Here is a 16717-nt window from a genome sequence, read left to right as displayed (position 1 = left end):
CCCCCCCCCCACCCCGGCAGGAGGCGAGCCCCTGAGGAACTCACTTTCTCGGAGGCGCTGGCCAGTCTGGAGCCCGAGGCGTTGAAGGCAATGGCGGCCAGCGCCCCCTCGTGGGCAGCAATGGTGCAGACTGTCTTCTGTTGGCGAAAAGGAAAACGGAGGTTGATGCTGGGGCAGAGGGAGGACGCGTTTCGTCTCCTCTCCCTCCTCTTTCCTTCCGACACACCCTCCCTCCTCTGCTGGGTTCCCTGTTTCCCTCTTTCCACCAGGCCGTATGCATAGAAGCTGCACGTCGCTTCCCAGAGTATCTAGACGCTGCTGCAAGGGCTGCTGCGTTTCTGTCCCTTTTCCTGCCCTCGGGGAGATGGGCGACCACCCGTGTGGCCAGTGCGGTGATGTGACTGTGCTCTCCGTGACGCGGTTCTAGGGCCCGGCTTCCTGCAGCAATCCTGCCCGCTCTGTGAAGCTCGGAGAGCAGAGGGCAGGACATGGGACACGGCTGCACGCTGTCGCAGGCTGCGCCACGGCCCGGCAGGACGCACTCAACCCCGCCAAGACCCCCAGCCGCCCCGGCGTCTGTCCGGGCCTGGCAGGCTGCCTTGTGGCTACGTGGACGGAGGGCGATGAGGGCAAAGGGCATGACCTTCCCGTCCACACCCCACAGCTGTGGCCGGAGCTGCTTGCGCCTCTGCACCTCTCCCCCCGGCCACCGAGCCTGCCCCTCACCTGAAACTGACCACGCGGCCAGGCAGGGGGCTGGGCCGGCGGGGTCACCGCCAACTTACCAGGGCGTGTCCGTCGTAGAGCACGATCTCGCCTGTCGTCCGGCTCCCAGGATAGGCCACGTAGGAATTGGAATGGTTGATGGACAGGGCACACAGACCTGGGGGAGAGCAAACCGCACGTGAAAAGCCGGCGTCCACGCCCGGAAAGGGCGCCTGGACACGGCGCCACCTGCTGGCGAGGGGAGGAGCGGCCCTGCAGACCTCGACTCCCAGTTGATTCTTCTAATCCAAGGACCCTGATCAAGTAAATTCCCGGGACGACCTCGTGATTGGACACTGACCGTGTCCACGCCACAGCTGAGAGGTCGGAAGTTAAGACTATTTTAAACGTTCCTCTTCGCACTGTGCCCCAGGGCCCTGAAGTAACATCTACTTCTCTTCCAATTCCGTTACCCTCTGGGCTACAAGCTCCTAACTGAAATAAAGGGCAGCTTGTGGTGGCCTTTCTGCAGGTGATTAAATGTCATTTCAAACTGGAGGGTGGGGAGGCTGGGTGGCTTGAGGGGAGGACCTATTTAGAAATTGTTTCAGAGCCAAATGTCCTGCCTCGTTAAGGGAAATGGGTGCCTCCAGAGGGGAAATTCACTTGAGGGCAGTGAAGACGGTGTGTCTGCCGTCGAGACAAACTAAAGAAACACGACATGTTGGATTTAAGAGGCTTCAACAATATTCTGGAAGAGTAAACACCAAGTCAAACCACTGAACCAAACCTAAGTCATTTTTATTTACACGGGGATTGGAGGGGCGGGGGAGGATCCTAATAGCATTTAAGAAAAGGATTTTCACAACAATGGCTTCCATTCATAGGGGTGTACGTGATAGAAGTGAATTCACGGAATTACCGGAACCAGAAGCATTACCAGAATAAGAAATTGGAGATCAGGCAAGAGAGGCCCTTTTTAAATAGAAAAGGTAGCTTTGTTACAAGTTAGTGTGTTAAATGGGTTTCTTGTAAAAGCATAAGAGAAACTTCAGATCAGGCTAAAATGGACCTGACCCTCATCTGTTGGGGGAAGAGCAGAGGTTAAAACAAAAGCAAACGTCGAGAATGGGAACCAAGGTCCGACCTCCTGCTCGGGCTTTGCGGAGGACCCACCAGGCTGTGCCCTTATCACCTGCCAGGCAGCTGTGGGAGGAGGGTGACAGCCCAGCCCCCTGTCCTGCAGGCTCCCTGCAGCCCTCTCGCCTGTACGGGGTCACCCAGCCTTAGAAGAGACCACTCATGCCTTCTCAGTTTTGCTGAATGTTACACCCCCATGACTTTTGTGTGTGTGTGTGTGGTACGCGGGCCTCTCACTGTCGTGGCCTCTCCCATTGCGGAGCACAGGCTCCAGACGCGCAGGCTCAGCGGCCATGGCTCACAGGCGCAGCCGCTCCGCGGCATGTGGGATCTTCCCAGACCGGGGCACAAACCCGTGTCCCCTGCATCGGCAGGCGGACTCTCAACCACTGCGCCACCAGGGAAGCCCCCCCCCCCATGACTTATTGTTTAACTGGAAGTTTGTACCTTTTGACCCCATTCAACCATTTCACACCTCTCTTCCCCCGACCCCCAGCCTCTGGTAACCACCAGTCTTTCCTCTGCATCTGTGAGCTTGTTTGTTTTGTTTGAAGATTCCACATATAGGTGAGATCGTATGGTACTTGTCTTTCTCTGCCTGACTGAATTCACGTAGCGTGATGCCCTCAAGGTCCATCCACGTCATTACAGTGGCAAGATTTCGTCCTTTTTTATGGCTGAGTACTATTCCATTACATCATGTGCCACACCTTCTTTATCCACTCATCCACCGATGGACACTTAGGTTGTTGCCATGTCTTGCCTGTCGTAAATATTGCTGCAATGAACATTGGGCTGCAGATATCTTTTTGAGTTAGTGTCCCCATTTTCTTTGGATAAATACCCAGAAGTGGGATCGCTTAATCATAAGGCAGCTCAGTTTTTAGTGTTTTGAGGGTCCTCCACACTGTTCTCCACAGTGGCGGCACCAATCTACATTCCCACCAACAGTGCCCGCAGGCTCCCTTGCCTTTTTGATAAGAGCCATTCTAATAGGTGTGAGGCGGCCTTCAGAGTGTATGTTAACATGTAAATATTTCCAGAAAGGAAGGAAGCTTAAACTTCTTCCGCTAGCATGGAACTTCCTGTAACACCCAATGGAGAGTGAGTTGACACGAGAGTCCGACAAGAAGGGACCAAGGATGGCGGCGAGGGCAGGTACACCCTGCCACGTAACCACGTACCTGACAGCTCTGCCTCTGGCTCGCGCCTCGGCCAGCCCACCTGAATGTAGCCAAGGGGCCGTGCGTACCAACCTTTGCAACTTAATGACGCTCCCCAGAAATGCTGAACGTGAGCTCCTTTAGCTTCCTGTGGTCCAGTTCTCAGACAACTCCACCCAGCTCTAAGATTGCACTTTATTTCTTGTGAAGCCCCCAAGGAAAGTAGGAAGACTTTGCTATAGGCTTAGATATTCCCGTTCTACTCGTCTTCTGTTTCTGTCACAAGTGTCCCCTGAAACCCTTTATAGGAAGGGAAATGAGCCTTTTCTTTTTTTTCATAAATAAATAAATTTATGTATGTATGTATGTATGTATGTATTTATTTTTGGCTGCGTTGGGTCTTCGTTGCTGCGTGCAGGCTTTCTCTAGTTGCAGTGAGCGGGGGCTACTCTTCGTTGCGGTGCACGGGCTTCTCATTGCAGTGGCTTCTCTTGTTGCGGAGCACGGGCTCTAGGTGTGCAGGCTTCAGTAGTTGTGGCACACTGGCTCTAGAGCACAGGCTCAATAGCTGTGGCACACGGGCTTAGTTGCTCCGCGGCATGTGGGATCTTCCTGGACCAGGGCTCGAACCTGTGTCCTCTGCATTGGCAGGTGGATTCTAAACCACTGTGCTACCGGGGAAGTCCCAGCCTTTCCTTTGATATTATTTTATAATATAAAAGTGATCGTATAAAAAATCTGTAGAGCCCAGAAAATATAAAGAAACAGAAAAAAAAAAGTACCCATAATTCTAAAACCCAGAGGCTTTTCACTATGCTCAATATTTGAGTATATTTTCTTCTGGCCTTTTCTTTTTTTTAAATATAAGGAGTTAGGTTTTGATGTGGCTTTTGGACTTCAGACTTGACACACATTTTCATAAATCATGGTCAGCTATAATTCCACTGAAATGGTTTGGCTGTAATCCTTCTGCAGCTAGAGAAGAAAAATGCCCGATTTCCATTCAAGAACCAATGGCACCATCGGCTGGAATTAGAAGGAAGTCCTGTGATTCTAAATCATTCTTACCTTGGTATTTATAGTATTATGTGTCAAAATTAAAGCAAGTTAACAGTGATTTATAAAATGCGGTTCCCTCTGGGTTGATTAATGGAATATGCTTTCCAGTTTTTAAAAATAGAAAGGAGAGAAATCGTCTCTGCACTTACAGATGCTCTATGCTACCCTACCATTTACCCCACCTGCATTACATTTTCAGAAAGAGTGCTCGCTGGGGAATAAATGGCTACTCTGTCCCATTATACACATTGCTGTGTGGTGTAGACTGCTCCCCCAATGTTCCGTGAAAGCCTGTAAGACCGACAGCATCCCCAAGTTCTGCGGTTGGCGGATTTTTTTATGGAGATTTCCACCTTCAGCTGCTCAGGGTACAGACTGCTGTGCTAGCAGGAAATTAACTTCGAGCCTCGTCTGGCCAAACCCTTTAAAGGAAGCAGCCTGCAGTCTTTGACACAACAGGAATGGGCATGACACAAACAGACAGAAGGAAGGAAATTTACAGCCACGGCCGGTACTGAGCGTGAAGCAATGACAGGACTCTGTGTATATCACGTATTTGTAGTTCACAAAGTCAAAAGACATTCAGAATTGTGTGGCTGAGCCAGTCAGCCAAGAGGCCCCATCTCCCTGTGTACCCATGAAGATTCATCAAATCAAGGGCCAGAGTTTCCATCTTACAGTTTTTTGTTCAGAAAATACATGAGAGGGTGGGAACAAATGAAGGAGACTCCTGGCCTCTGAGGATCTTATCTACGTGGTTTTGGACTCTCAGAGTCTGCTGGGGGTCCTTCAGCGAGGGATGGGTCATGTCACTGCAGGGAAACTCTGACCTGTCCTGAGCCTGCCCTCCTGGCTGGAGATGGACATGATGCATGGAACCGGCCGGCGGGCGAGCCTGGCCGAGACTCGTGTGCCCAGCAGATGGGACTTCGCTCTCACCCCCTCCCCGCCCTCAGGGAGTCCTCCCCATAAGAACTCTGTGGGGTAAAAAGGATCATCTCCGTTTTACTGAAGTAGGAAGAGCTCAGGGGAAGCTGAGAGGATGATTATAAATGTCAGCATTTGAAGCCGTCTTGGCCTCTCTCTCCAAAGAACGTCAAAGGTGTAATAAGACACACGCTTTGGTCTTTCAACCCATCCCTGGTCTTTCAGAAGGGAAGGCTAAATCTCTCCCCCAGCCCACTGGTAATGTTTACCTGAGGACTCCTCCCATCATTTCTAAGCTGTCTTGAGATAAAACGATTCCCTTTGTGAGGTGCACACATCCTAACAGGAAGCACAAATGGCCCTACACCAAATGGCCCTACACCTGCAAACCTCCTTTCTCCCTGTTTAAACTGCAAAACTGAGGCCATCAGTGCGTTTTCTGAGCTAAGACAAATGGCTGCATTTGCTCAACGTTAAGAGGAGATGGGCTTTTCGCAGGAGGAACAGGTTTGGCCCTGAAGGCGGGCAGCACCGTCGCCTGGGCTGAGCGGCTGAGCTGTGACCGCAGCAGTGAGGGGGCTGCCGGCTGCCCTGACCCATGGGACGCCTGCTCGAAAGGCCGCTGACGGTGCCCAGCTCCCCGCCTTTCAAAGAAACGGAGAGTCACAGGCAGCTTGTGAGCTTTCTGCCCACCTGGCATGTCCCCTGCCCCCATGAGATAGCCCCTGCTCACCTGGCCTGTCCCCTACCCCCCTGAGATGTCCCCTGTCCAAAGCTGCCAGGGTCCAGCCCAGGCCCGCGGCTCCGGTGGGCTCTGCTCAGACCCCACTCACCTCCCTCGCCCTGTCAGAAGAGCACATCTTCCTTTCACCCCCTGGGTCCCAAACCTTCCAAAGACGCTAGGGCCCTTGTGCACCATGTCCCAAGGGTTTGGAGTTCCTGGCGTGTGGTCTGTACCTACAGTGCCTACTATGGTCCCGGGCACGTAGCATGTCTTCAATAAACACTTTTCCAGGTTAGTTCAACCTCTCATTCCTGAAAAACAGCACAAAACGAAACTAACCCCCCACCCCCGTCCCCGGCCACGGTCCCTTCACTTACCACCCTCCACTTGCGATACAGGCTTTAAAGTCGTTCTCCCACAGAGCTTTCTAACGGCCTCAATGGCTGTGATCTTTTCAAATACAGTACCGTTTTGTCAGGGCTGAAATTTTAAAGCACTGAAGTCAACAGCAAGGGCCATCTGTATAACTCAGATGAGGAGAAGGAAATGAGGCCAGAGGAGGAATTACTGCCCAGCAGGCCGTGAGCAGGTCACCGCCACAGACGGCTACCCCTGTGAGACGGGGGTTACGATTCCATTTTACAGGTGAGGAAACTGAGGCTCAAAGAGTCTAGGTGACTGAGGTCGGGCCACAGGGATCTTGAAATTCGGTGAAAGTCAACGAATTAGAAAGCCGCAGTGAACTGAAGCAATCATTTAACGATACTAAGCTGGAGTGCGATTTACAAATACTGCCCTGAATCATTAGATCCGCACACTGTTCTGGTTGGTGGCTCCTGTCCCACCACACAACTTCCTTCTCGTTTACTTCTGCCACCAGGGATTCACAGAATGTCATCGTCTGCCATCTCAACCTGACCAATCCCAGCTGCTCCCATTCTTAAATCAGGAAAATGTACTAAACAGTGTTAACATCTGAGAATTTAATACAGTCCAACCTCCTAGCATATCACCCACGCAGAGAGAATTGTCTGCAACGTAAGAAAACACATTTCTTTACGGTTTGGATTGTCTGTCTCCCAGTCAGGTAGAACCCACTTCTGATTATGACGTCTGCTCTATACTGAACAACCAGCAAAGATAACTAGGGGTGAGCACCTTGCAACGTCAGATGCAGGACGTCTCCTATGTGTCTGCCTAAATGCTTTGACACGTTTGCTGAGAACGGGTCCCAGGGGAAAGGAGTTTCTCCCAGGCTGCAGGGAAGGTCACACGGCCCTCCTGCAGGACGCATGGCCTAATATAATCTGAACCTGCTGCCGTTAAGACAAAGCTTCAAGGCAAACACCACGAAGATTTATAAAGCAATGAAGGACAAACGTTGCTTCGGGTTTTCAATTTGGGTGGAAACACAGCTGGTGCAAAAGGAGCACCCAGACACGAGATTTGGGGGCACCTGGTCCGGGCTGGGGCTCACCTGTCGGGTTTGGAGGAATATCCAGGATGGTCTTCAAAAGCTTCATGTCTTTAATGTTGTGAATGTAAATGGACTCCTCCAGGCAAACGAGCAGCCTCTGAAATCACACAGACCCATCAATCTATCAGGGCTGATTCCTCGAAAAGGGCCCGACCATCCCGAGATCACGCCTCCTTCCTGTGACTCCTAACTCGATTCGAAGCCGAAAGGGGGAGGAATTTTCACGATCCATTTGAAGCTTACGTTATGCGCGCACAGCCGCGTAGCCACCACCGTCCACCCGGACAGAAGCACAAAATGCAGGATCCTTGGACATTCCATTTAGAAATTGAGATTTCCTTCTTTTTTTTGTTTTTGTTTTTGTTTTTGTACTTTTCCCTCTCCTCGGTCCAGGGAATCCTGGACACTTCCTGACCAGACTCCCTTTGCCAGTGAAGACACTTCCGGGTAAACTTCTCGGTTCCCCTTCCCATCAGACGCCGCCTCGGCTTCCTTCAGGCTGGCGCTTCTCAGACTCTGATGAGCACCTGGCATCCCGGGGCAAGGCCTGGGCTCTGCCTGGAGAAACTTGTTCAGGGGGGTTTCAACACGGACCCCAGACGTGAGGACCACTGCTCCCGGGCCAGATCCTTTCATCCCAGGGAACAACTCTTGGAAAGGAAAGGACCTAAAAATACCACTAAGAAGCGGTGGGTTCCCCTTCTGGGAAAAGCCTGCAATGCTGTTTTCCCAGCTCAGAATTTTTCGGAAGACTGTCACTTGAACCAAGCGGAAAGATAACACTGAAACACTTTTCTCAGGTTTATGTAAGGCTCTGTGGCCACAGCGCTGGGTGCAGAGGGCTGACAAAAAAGATTCTAACAGGGTCTCCAAATTGACGGCATGTATCAGTGCTTCTCCGTAAAGTGTACACAGCCCCTGGTTCACCGCACCGCTTTGCCTTTCGCCTGCACTTACTACGGTCTGGACTAGAGAGCTCTATGCTTGTTGATGTTTGTGGGTTCGGGTTAGCTCCTGTGTCCCCACCCCCAGCCCCACGTGCGACCCCAGAGTACGGGGTCTTCACCACGCGCCTTCCTGCAGGGGCAGCCTCCATTCCTAGCTTCTCTGGCCTCATCCGCATCTTTCCCCACCAGCTCTTAGAGCACCACCTGCTCTGTGGTCCACTCGGCCGGATTTCAGGTCACCCCCCCAACCCAAGGGAAACACAGAGAACAGTGAGGGGCAAAGAGGAGGCACTTCGTCTGTGTTTCACTTGAGGGCTCGTTCCTGGGATGAGCACAACCCTGGCAATGGCTCCCTTTACTAATCAGTCTGCGGTCTCAGCAGAACCCTGGGCTGGCCTCCAGCTCAGCTCATTCCCTGTCACCCTGGCTCTCATCTACTTGTCTAGGTCCTAGAAGTAAAATCTCCTTTTGTCAACTAGAAAATTCTTTACAGCGTCTGCCCTTGGAGGCTTCCATCCAATCAGTCTCCATCTGGGTAATGAGGGCCCCTCAGAACAGATGGTCAAAGAACTGTGGACATTTACAAATCCAAATACATCTGGTTTATTGTCTTTATTCCACAGAATACCTTTCCTCTATTAGTAGAAGGGGATTAACAGCAACTAAAAATGAAACAGATCCCAATTACTGAATATTCTTCCATTCTACAGATTCAGAGGATAACAGGGGTTTTCTTTCTTCTTAATTCCCCACACAAATCTTGGACTTTTTTCCTGTTTTTCAGAAAGGAACTGCACAGCCTGAGGACCTGATGAAATAGACAGAGAAGCCTCTATTCTCACATCCTCGGGGGCCGGGGGGCGGGGGAGCGGCAGGACCCTGGCCTGGCAGGGAGGGCACACCAGCAGCCCCGTAAACCAAAAGTTTAGTCCCAAATCTGAATGTTTTTAAGAGAAGCAAACCCCGAAGACTTCCCAGACCTGTTTCAAATCATCTTCTTAGCAGAAGACATGCTAAAGGAAGAGAGCCCTGCTCGGCCTGGGGTCCAGCTGGTTTGGCCGTGAACAGCGGAGTTCTAGGTGCCGTGATGTTCTTTAGGAAATGTGGCCGGGGAACTTTGAAGTGAATGGTGTTTTATTGAGGAGAGGGTGGCACCTAAAGGTTAACAGTCCCATTTGCTGATGAAAATATCAGAGAGCAAGGGAGAGACATTATACAAATAAATACCGTGGATACCATTTGAGGGTTCTGATCTTTATGGGACATTTGCCTAAACAGTCTTAATTTTTATACCCTGGCTATCAACGTATGCAAAGGTAAAACGTCCTGCAAAGAAATTTAATGTGCAACCAAGACATTTCAGAGACAGCACTAGAGCCAAGAATTGTGCTTAAAAGCCTTCAAATGGAAAACCCTCAAACTGCCTTTCCCTCTCTTGCCAAGAACTGGGCTTATCTTCTTTATCCCCTGCTACTCCTTGCTTCTAAAATACGCCGTATTCTATTTCTCAGGCCATTTTCTACCACCCTGCTTTATACAGACTTGAATGGATAGGCAGTCAACATAGTGGATCAACCCAAAGAAACAATCTCTTCCTTCTCATAAACTTAAGACAGCACTTTGTCTCATTTGTTTAAAAAAGAAAAAAAAAAGTAAGCACTTAACAGTTTAGGTACAAAGGAGAAAACGATGTCCTCAGTGAGGGCAAGGGCCTCCAGCACCCTGGGAATATTTAGTTGAATACACAGATCTGCTTGGTCATAGAAAGAACCGATTTATTTGTTTTTGTATTTAATAGGCAGCCGGGAAACAGATATTCACTGAGCATTTTTCTGCCGGGCACTGTCTTTTCTACCAGGCCTTACGGTAGCGAATAAAATGGATACAGTCGCTGCCCTCATAGGATTTAAAATCTAATAATTCAAGGGAAACTCGGCTAGTACCCCCAAATGCTTATTTAACAGGAACTTACAGTTTTCAAAAGAATGTATATTGCACGTTTGAGATAAGACTAACCCTTCCTCCAACAAAGAAAACACCACCAGAAACATCTTCAAGGGTTAGCGGGAAGAAAGAAAAGGAGCGGCCTGGGACTCGGTCCCAGCAAGAGGAGGGGCAGTTTCACCGACTGGCTTCAGCACTAACCCAGGAGTACCACACTTTCTCTCCAGGAGCTTATTCTGACAGGCGTGACCACCAGCCGGCAAGGAATGCCACCATCTAGGGCCCAAACCAGAAGGGCGTCCCTCTGGTTTAAGGTGCCCCTGCAGTGGCTCACGGGACAGATTCTGAGCCAGGGTTCCACCCAGCCTGGCTCCAGGGGGACAGCGTTTGCCTAGCCGGTGGCGGATGTTTGAGAAATCACAGCAGGCGGAAGGACCGGGGCCCGGGGGCAGTGCGGACGGTCTCACCACCGAGACAAGTGTGTGGCGTAGACTCAAACCATGTCCCCATAATCCTCGGCCTGAGTTTTAAAACCCCCGACAGAGCTGGATGCTGGCGAGAGATGACCATCCCGAGAGATGCTCCTCTTTGTCCTTGGTCCCCAGCGGCGGGTGCCTTGTGACCCGGAGGGATGCGCCAGCCCCTTACCTGCCGGTTCAGCCTGATGGACAAGACGTTACTGGAGTAGCTGTAGCTGCAGATCTCCGTGCCCTTCTTGAAGTGGTAGACGTTCATCTGACGAGGCTTCGTGTGGCTCACCACCACCACCAGGCTGCTGGAGAAGAGGCGCTCCACGATGCAGACGTCGGGGATGTCATCTGCGGGCCGGAGTGGGGAGGCGGCCGAGGGGACGCAGACGTCAGCCCGCCGGCCTCCTCGGGGTCCTCCCTCCCTTACCGCCTGCTTGCGGAGCTCCCCCGCCCGCTCCCTCGACAGTGAACTTTTTACCCGTTTCCCAAGTTCCCAAGCCCTTTCCAAGATGGACAGTCAGGCAGACCCCGGCGATCAGAACATAAAGCCGGGCTTTCCAGAGCATCCCCTGATGCCCTCTGCGGCTGGAATCACAGCCCCGCCCCCGGGGCCGCTGACCTCTCTGCAGAACATATCTTGGAGGTTTGGATCAATCCACTCTTCCTCCACGAGAGGTTGCAAAGGGGTAACTACTCTGTCGGGAGGCTCTGCTTTCGGAATTCTTCTGTTGCCTGTTGCTAAAAGGTAGAGGTGCCACCATGATGGGGGAGGGGAGGGGCCAGGAACAGTGAATTCTGTGCCTCCTGTCCGGCTTGCTGTGCTCCCTGACTCTCTCCGGAATCCCTTTCCTGTTGATAATACCCCGGACATCTGGGTTATGACCAGGGAAGTCCTTCTGTACCCAGGAAGAAGGTAAATCAGGAAGCCTCTTGAGCGCCTGTAGACAGGAGGCCTCCGTGTCTTTCTGGGAACATTCTTTTCACATGCCTGCCTTTCTTGGGCTCCAGCAAGTCCCATAGGGAACAACGCAGGACAGATACAGAGCAGAATCTTCACAAAGATGTTATAATAAAAATAACATCTTACAAGTGAATTGGGAGCCTAAGATATTATTTGCCAAAAGCCACTTTCTTTCCAGGAAGTCTGAAGAGTGTGTTTTCGTCAATATGATGGTGGCATAAACAACAACTTTCCCTGAGACAATGAGAGAGGCACGTTTCTAAGCTGGACTTGTTTTTAATATTCACTAGAAGCACTCAGTGTCTTTGATATGGACTCTGTGAATGGGAGACCTACTGCTTTCTTAAAACAAGGAAAATACTTCCATGACTGAACGAATGTTACCAATATTCTACAGTGCCAATAAAAGGGCAAAAAAAAAAAATCGTAAGTGAACTTTCAGTTCAACAGTTATAAAAACTGATGACCGTGCATATGAGTATACGAAAAAGTGTCAACAATACAGTTTCAAAGGATTTCTTAATGTAAAAAGAGAATGTTACTTCAGCTATTGCCAAATATTACTAGTGTTTCATGGTGGGGTTTTTTTTTGTTTGTTTTTGTTGTTGTTGTTGTTGTTGTTTTTGCGGTACGTGGGCCTCTCACTGTTGTGGCCTCTCCCGTTGCGGAGCACAGGCTCCGGACGCGCAGGCTCAGCGGCCACGGCTCACGGGCCCAGCCGCTCTGCGGCACGTGGGATCTTCCCAGACCGGGGCACAAACCCGTGTCCCCTGCATCGGCAGGCGGACTCTCAACCACTGCGCCACCAGGGAAGCCCTGGTGGGGTTTTTTTTTTAAAGCAAGTGGAAACAATGATTTATATTTAAATCTGAAAAAATACTGACTGTAAGTTTGCAGGTTAATGGAGGGAAATGTAGAAAGTTGAGCAGCGCCCCAGCTTCGAGTCTAGAGGGAGGATTTGGTGCCCTGAGGTTCTCACACACACACACTTACTGCTTCCGTGGACGGGGTCCAGCTGCTCCACGGAGCTCAAAGAAAACAGCTTATAACCAGATTTGGTTCCAATCGCGAGGGATCTGTGAAGGCAAGGACAGCCTGGGAATGACAACAGGTACTGGGTCCAACCACAGGTGTGTCTGAAGAGAGACACCCTCCGTCCCTCTAGCCTCAGATAAACATACAGCCTCAGGAGCCGAGACATTTGATCACTTTCTAGACGGAGAAGCAAGCTTGCCTTGTCAGGTGGGCAGGTCCAGTAGAAAGGACGAAGTCAAAGACAGCTACACACAAACATGTGAAACGGTGAAGAGACCTGAAACTGAATGGGCTCTGTCGTCAAATGAGTGTCAGACCCACCAGAAACCATGCTTTCCCAGCTGGGCAGAAATAGGAAAAATGGCATGTTTGACAATATTCATCACAGTGCTACCAGGAGGTAAATTTTTTTTTTTTTCTTTCCTTCCTTCCTTCTTTCTCTCCTTCCCTCCCTCCCTCCTTCCTTCCTCCTTTCTTTCTTGCTTAAAAAAGACATACGTGATCTTAGAAGACACAGTAGGTCATTAGCAGGCAAAATTTAATAGATGCTTCCTTCCATCACTTTCCATGAAAGCATCTCAGATACTTTATACCAGTTGTTCTCATCCCTGGCTGCACATTAAACTCACCTGGGAAGCTTTAAGAAAAATACTGATGACTGTCTACCCTGCTCCCCCAGCCCTGTGCTTTTTATTTAATTGGATTTCTTTCTTTTTTTTGTTTTTTTCAGTTCAAGTACTTTCATGGGCAGCCATTCATGGGCAGCCATGGTTGAGAACTCTGCTTTATCCTCTGCTTCACAAAGCCAGCACTGCAACCTACCAACAGAGCAGAATCTAAACCTTATCTGGGACAACGGGGGCTAAAAGAATTTTGTCTTCTTCTTTTTTATTTATTTATTTTTTAAAAAATTTTTTGGCTGTGCAGTGCAGCCTGTGGGATCTTAGTTTCCTGATCAGGGATCAAACCCACGTCCTCTGCATCGGAAGTGCAGAGCTTTAACCTCTGGACCGCCAGGGAAGTCCAGAATCTTGTCTTCTTAATTTTTCACTCTTCAACCGATAGATACAGAGTGTGCACCCATGTTTCTTTGGCCCCAGGATGAAAGCAAATGAGTCAGTTTTGTTCAGCAGCTGAGAATTCCTATCTAGCTCTCTCCTGCTTTGCCCTCAACACCTCAGTGATGACCAAAATCTTACCCAGAGCACCCTCAGAATAAGCCATCAGACCCTGACCCCTGGGAAATGGGATGTCAGGGCTGAAATGGGCCTTAAAATGGTCCTACGTGGACCTAACAATTAGTCCAACTCCCTCATTCAAAATAAACATACGAAAAGGTGAGCTTCGGCTCTTCACAGGGAGACATAGACTAAAATAAGCAGCTTACTGCTACAAGCCTGGATGGCCAAGGCTCTTGTTTCACTAGCCTAAAAGAGAGAAGGTCATATGATTCTCCCTGGAATTTCCTTTTTTTTTCTACCCTAACGTTTGTTCTTCCCTGGGATGGCAGTTGACTTTTAATCAGCAAGGTGGCTGCTTCTGCTTCTTTACTACCCGCCACCCCCCCGCCCCCGCCCCCAACCGACCGGGGATTAGACGTTTGCATCAGGCAACAGGGCGCTCAGAACTGGGGCTTGGCTTCTAATGACAACAAACTCGAAAGGCCAGCCAGCCGCATCTTGAAACTTCAAAATATACATATACTCCATAGTGATCACTGTTTCTAAACTTTCTTCCCATAAACTTTTTTCACATAACTGTGTGTGTGCAGTTAGTTGCAAACCAAGGTTCCTAAAGCTTGCAAGTAAGGGGAAAAATGTTGTAATCAGAGTCTAATAATATTAACCAAAAGATCTGGTAACTTAAAATAACTTTCAAACATATGCCCTTCTCCACAAGATTTTTAAATATGGGAGATGGCAGTGTGATCACTGTTGTGTTTTAAATGGTTGATCAATGACCACAAAAAACTCTGAATCAAGGAATTCAGACTAAAACCTTATTTCATTCATAAGGTCTTTCTGTAGGAAGAAAAAAAATTCTCATCACCTCTCATGAAAATGGGATTTGGGACAAATATATACCACGAATCAAATGAAAAAAAAAAAAAAAAAAACACCCAAATTGTCTGGCACAGGGCCAAGCATGAAGGATGAGTGAGATTGCTAAAGGTTAGTTGTCTTCTAACTAACCTTCTCCAGAAAAACTGGACCCTAATTTTTTTTTTTTTTTTTTTTTTTGTTTTTGTTGCGGTACGCAGGCCTCTCACCGCTGTGGCCTCTCCCGTTGCGGAGCACAGGCTCCGGACGCGTAGGCTCAGCGGCCATGGCTCACGGGCCCAGCCGCTCCGCGGAACGTGGGGTCTTCCCGGACCGGGGCACGAACCCGCGTCCCCGGCATCGGCAGGCGGACTCTCAACCACTGCGCCACCAGGGAAGCCTGGACCCTAAATTTGGCCTATACTTATAGAAAAAGACACGCTGACACTCCGAAATGTATTCGGCAAGGGGCTTGACTTATTTTAAAATCCAATGCCATACCCTCTGAGGCTCAAAGCAACTGACTGTGACAAAAACTTTTATTTATAGGTGCGACAGAGCTGCCCAGCAGAGCCAGGGAGACAGAACTGACAGTAGGGACTAAGGACATTATCTTCCCAAGCACCCTACGGTTTTGAAAATAACATTCTTATCCAACCGCTATAGAAAGCTGGGACTTACCTAGAGTAAAAATTAACATCCCTTTAAAAAAATGTAATAAACAATGCTACAAAGCAGAATTGAGAACATTTCCTACTAAGAAGCAAACTAGCCAGTTGCCCTCGTTAACCTGCTTTCAACTGGGAAGGCAAACACCCAGGCATTTCAACAGCCATCCTCTTTTGCAAAATGTTTCTTACAAAACATCAGAAGTGAATCTAGACCATCATTTTTGTAAACTGTGGCTGTCAACCCATGAGAAAATAATTTAGTAAGTCACCAATGGCTTTAAAAAAAAAAGAAACACAAAATGCCAGAGGGTATTGCACACATTAAGAGCATGTTGTGAATTGCTTTTCAGTGATATTATACATATATGTGTGTGTGTGTGTGTGTGTGTGTGTGTGTGTGTGTGTGTATACACACACATCTATATCTGGATATTGGGTAATGTTGTAATCTGTATTTCTTATTGTGGGCTGTGGAGGAAAGCTTTCAAGGAAAGCTTGAAAGTCCCGCTTCTAACCCAGTTGTCCAGCTACTGGATTACACGATTACACATACAGCTTTTTCGAACAAAGGTATATTGTTTGGCAGAGGGTGTTTTTAAACAGAAACACAAAGGGAATGGAAGCCAGGGTTGCTTACGGTACACGATGGCCTCAATTACACCACCGAATGTTCAATATTAGCATAGCCCAGGCACAGACAGCCAACACACACCCGAAGCCGACTCCAAACAAGGAGCACAACAGAGACTGGTACAGCAGGAAATGGGAAACTGGGAAGAGGTCACCACTGCCTAATGCTCTGGGTGCACATTCCAAAGAGATTATTCCATATGGTGCCCAGAGCTGCTGTCTAACAATCCCATGAGAAGAGGTAAGGGAGCAGCAGTTTGCTTCTAAGGGACACCCTCCAGATGCCTGAAACGCAGTTCAGCAACTCCCGGCTCTCTGGCCAAAGTCCCAATGGGAACATCAAGGTGAAACGTTAAAAATCCAGTCAAAAGGCAACAGAGCGGAGTTCATGCTTCTCCCGGAAGGCAGCCTGGGCGGGGAAAGGGCTCCTGGACTCCCAGGAGGAGGCTCGGCCTCTCCAGTGGGCTACGTGAAGACACAGTGAGAGCAACGGAGAGGCTCCTGACACCCAGATCCGGCGGGCGAGGTGCCCTGCGCTGGGGCTGGGACCGGGGCTGGCCTGGCCGCAGGGATAGGCTGCCTCTGAGTCATTGGCCCTGCCCAGATGCCACGTTGAGATGCTCAAGGACAAATGGGAAAGTTTTTCCTGCACTCCCGTCTTCCTGGGCCCCAGCGACCTCGCCTTGGGTCAGCTTGCAACTTGCCCGTCCTCGCCCATCTCCTTTGCTTTGGCCTCTGCCCCTCCTTCCCCAGACCCCCACTTTGGTCACTACCCCGCCGCCCCGTCCCCCCACGTTCCTGGGCCTCCTTCAGCCCCACCCCCCC

At 49.8% G+C, this 16717-nt stretch overlaps 1 protein-coding gene across 1 annotated transcript in view; it reads right to left on the bottom strand.

Annotated features, from left to right (window-relative positions):
- The window catches only part of WIPI1 (WD repeat domain, phosphoinositide interacting 1), a 31509-nt gene that overhangs the window by 14365 nt on the left and 427 nt on the right, over nucleotides 1-16717 (bottom strand). Inside the window, exons 2-6 of the mRNA XM_007455281.1 lie at nucleotides 12511-12593; nucleotides 10735-10904; nucleotides 7196-7292; nucleotides 786-883; nucleotides 45-137 (exon numbers count right to left, since the gene is read on the bottom strand). Of these exons, the coding sequence (XP_007455343.1) occupies nucleotides 45-137; nucleotides 786-883; nucleotides 7196-7292; nucleotides 10735-10904; nucleotides 12511-12593 (541 nt within the window). The remainder of the gene's footprint in view (nucleotides 1-44; nucleotides 138-785; nucleotides 884-7195; nucleotides 7293-10734; nucleotides 10905-12510; nucleotides 12594-16717) is intronic.

Source organism: Lipotes vexillifer, unplaced genomic scaffold (genome assembly GCF_000442215.2).
Source record: "Lipotes vexillifer unplaced genomic scaffold, Lipotes_vexillifer_v1.1 scaffold664, whole genome shotgun sequence".
In the NCBI taxonomy this organism is placed as follows: domain Eukaryota; kingdom Metazoa; phylum Chordata; class Mammalia; order Artiodactyla; family Lipotidae; genus Lipotes; species Lipotes vexillifer.
The sequence above is the reverse complement of the archived record's forward strand: the minus strand, read 5'-3'. Positions and strand labels throughout refer to the sequence as shown.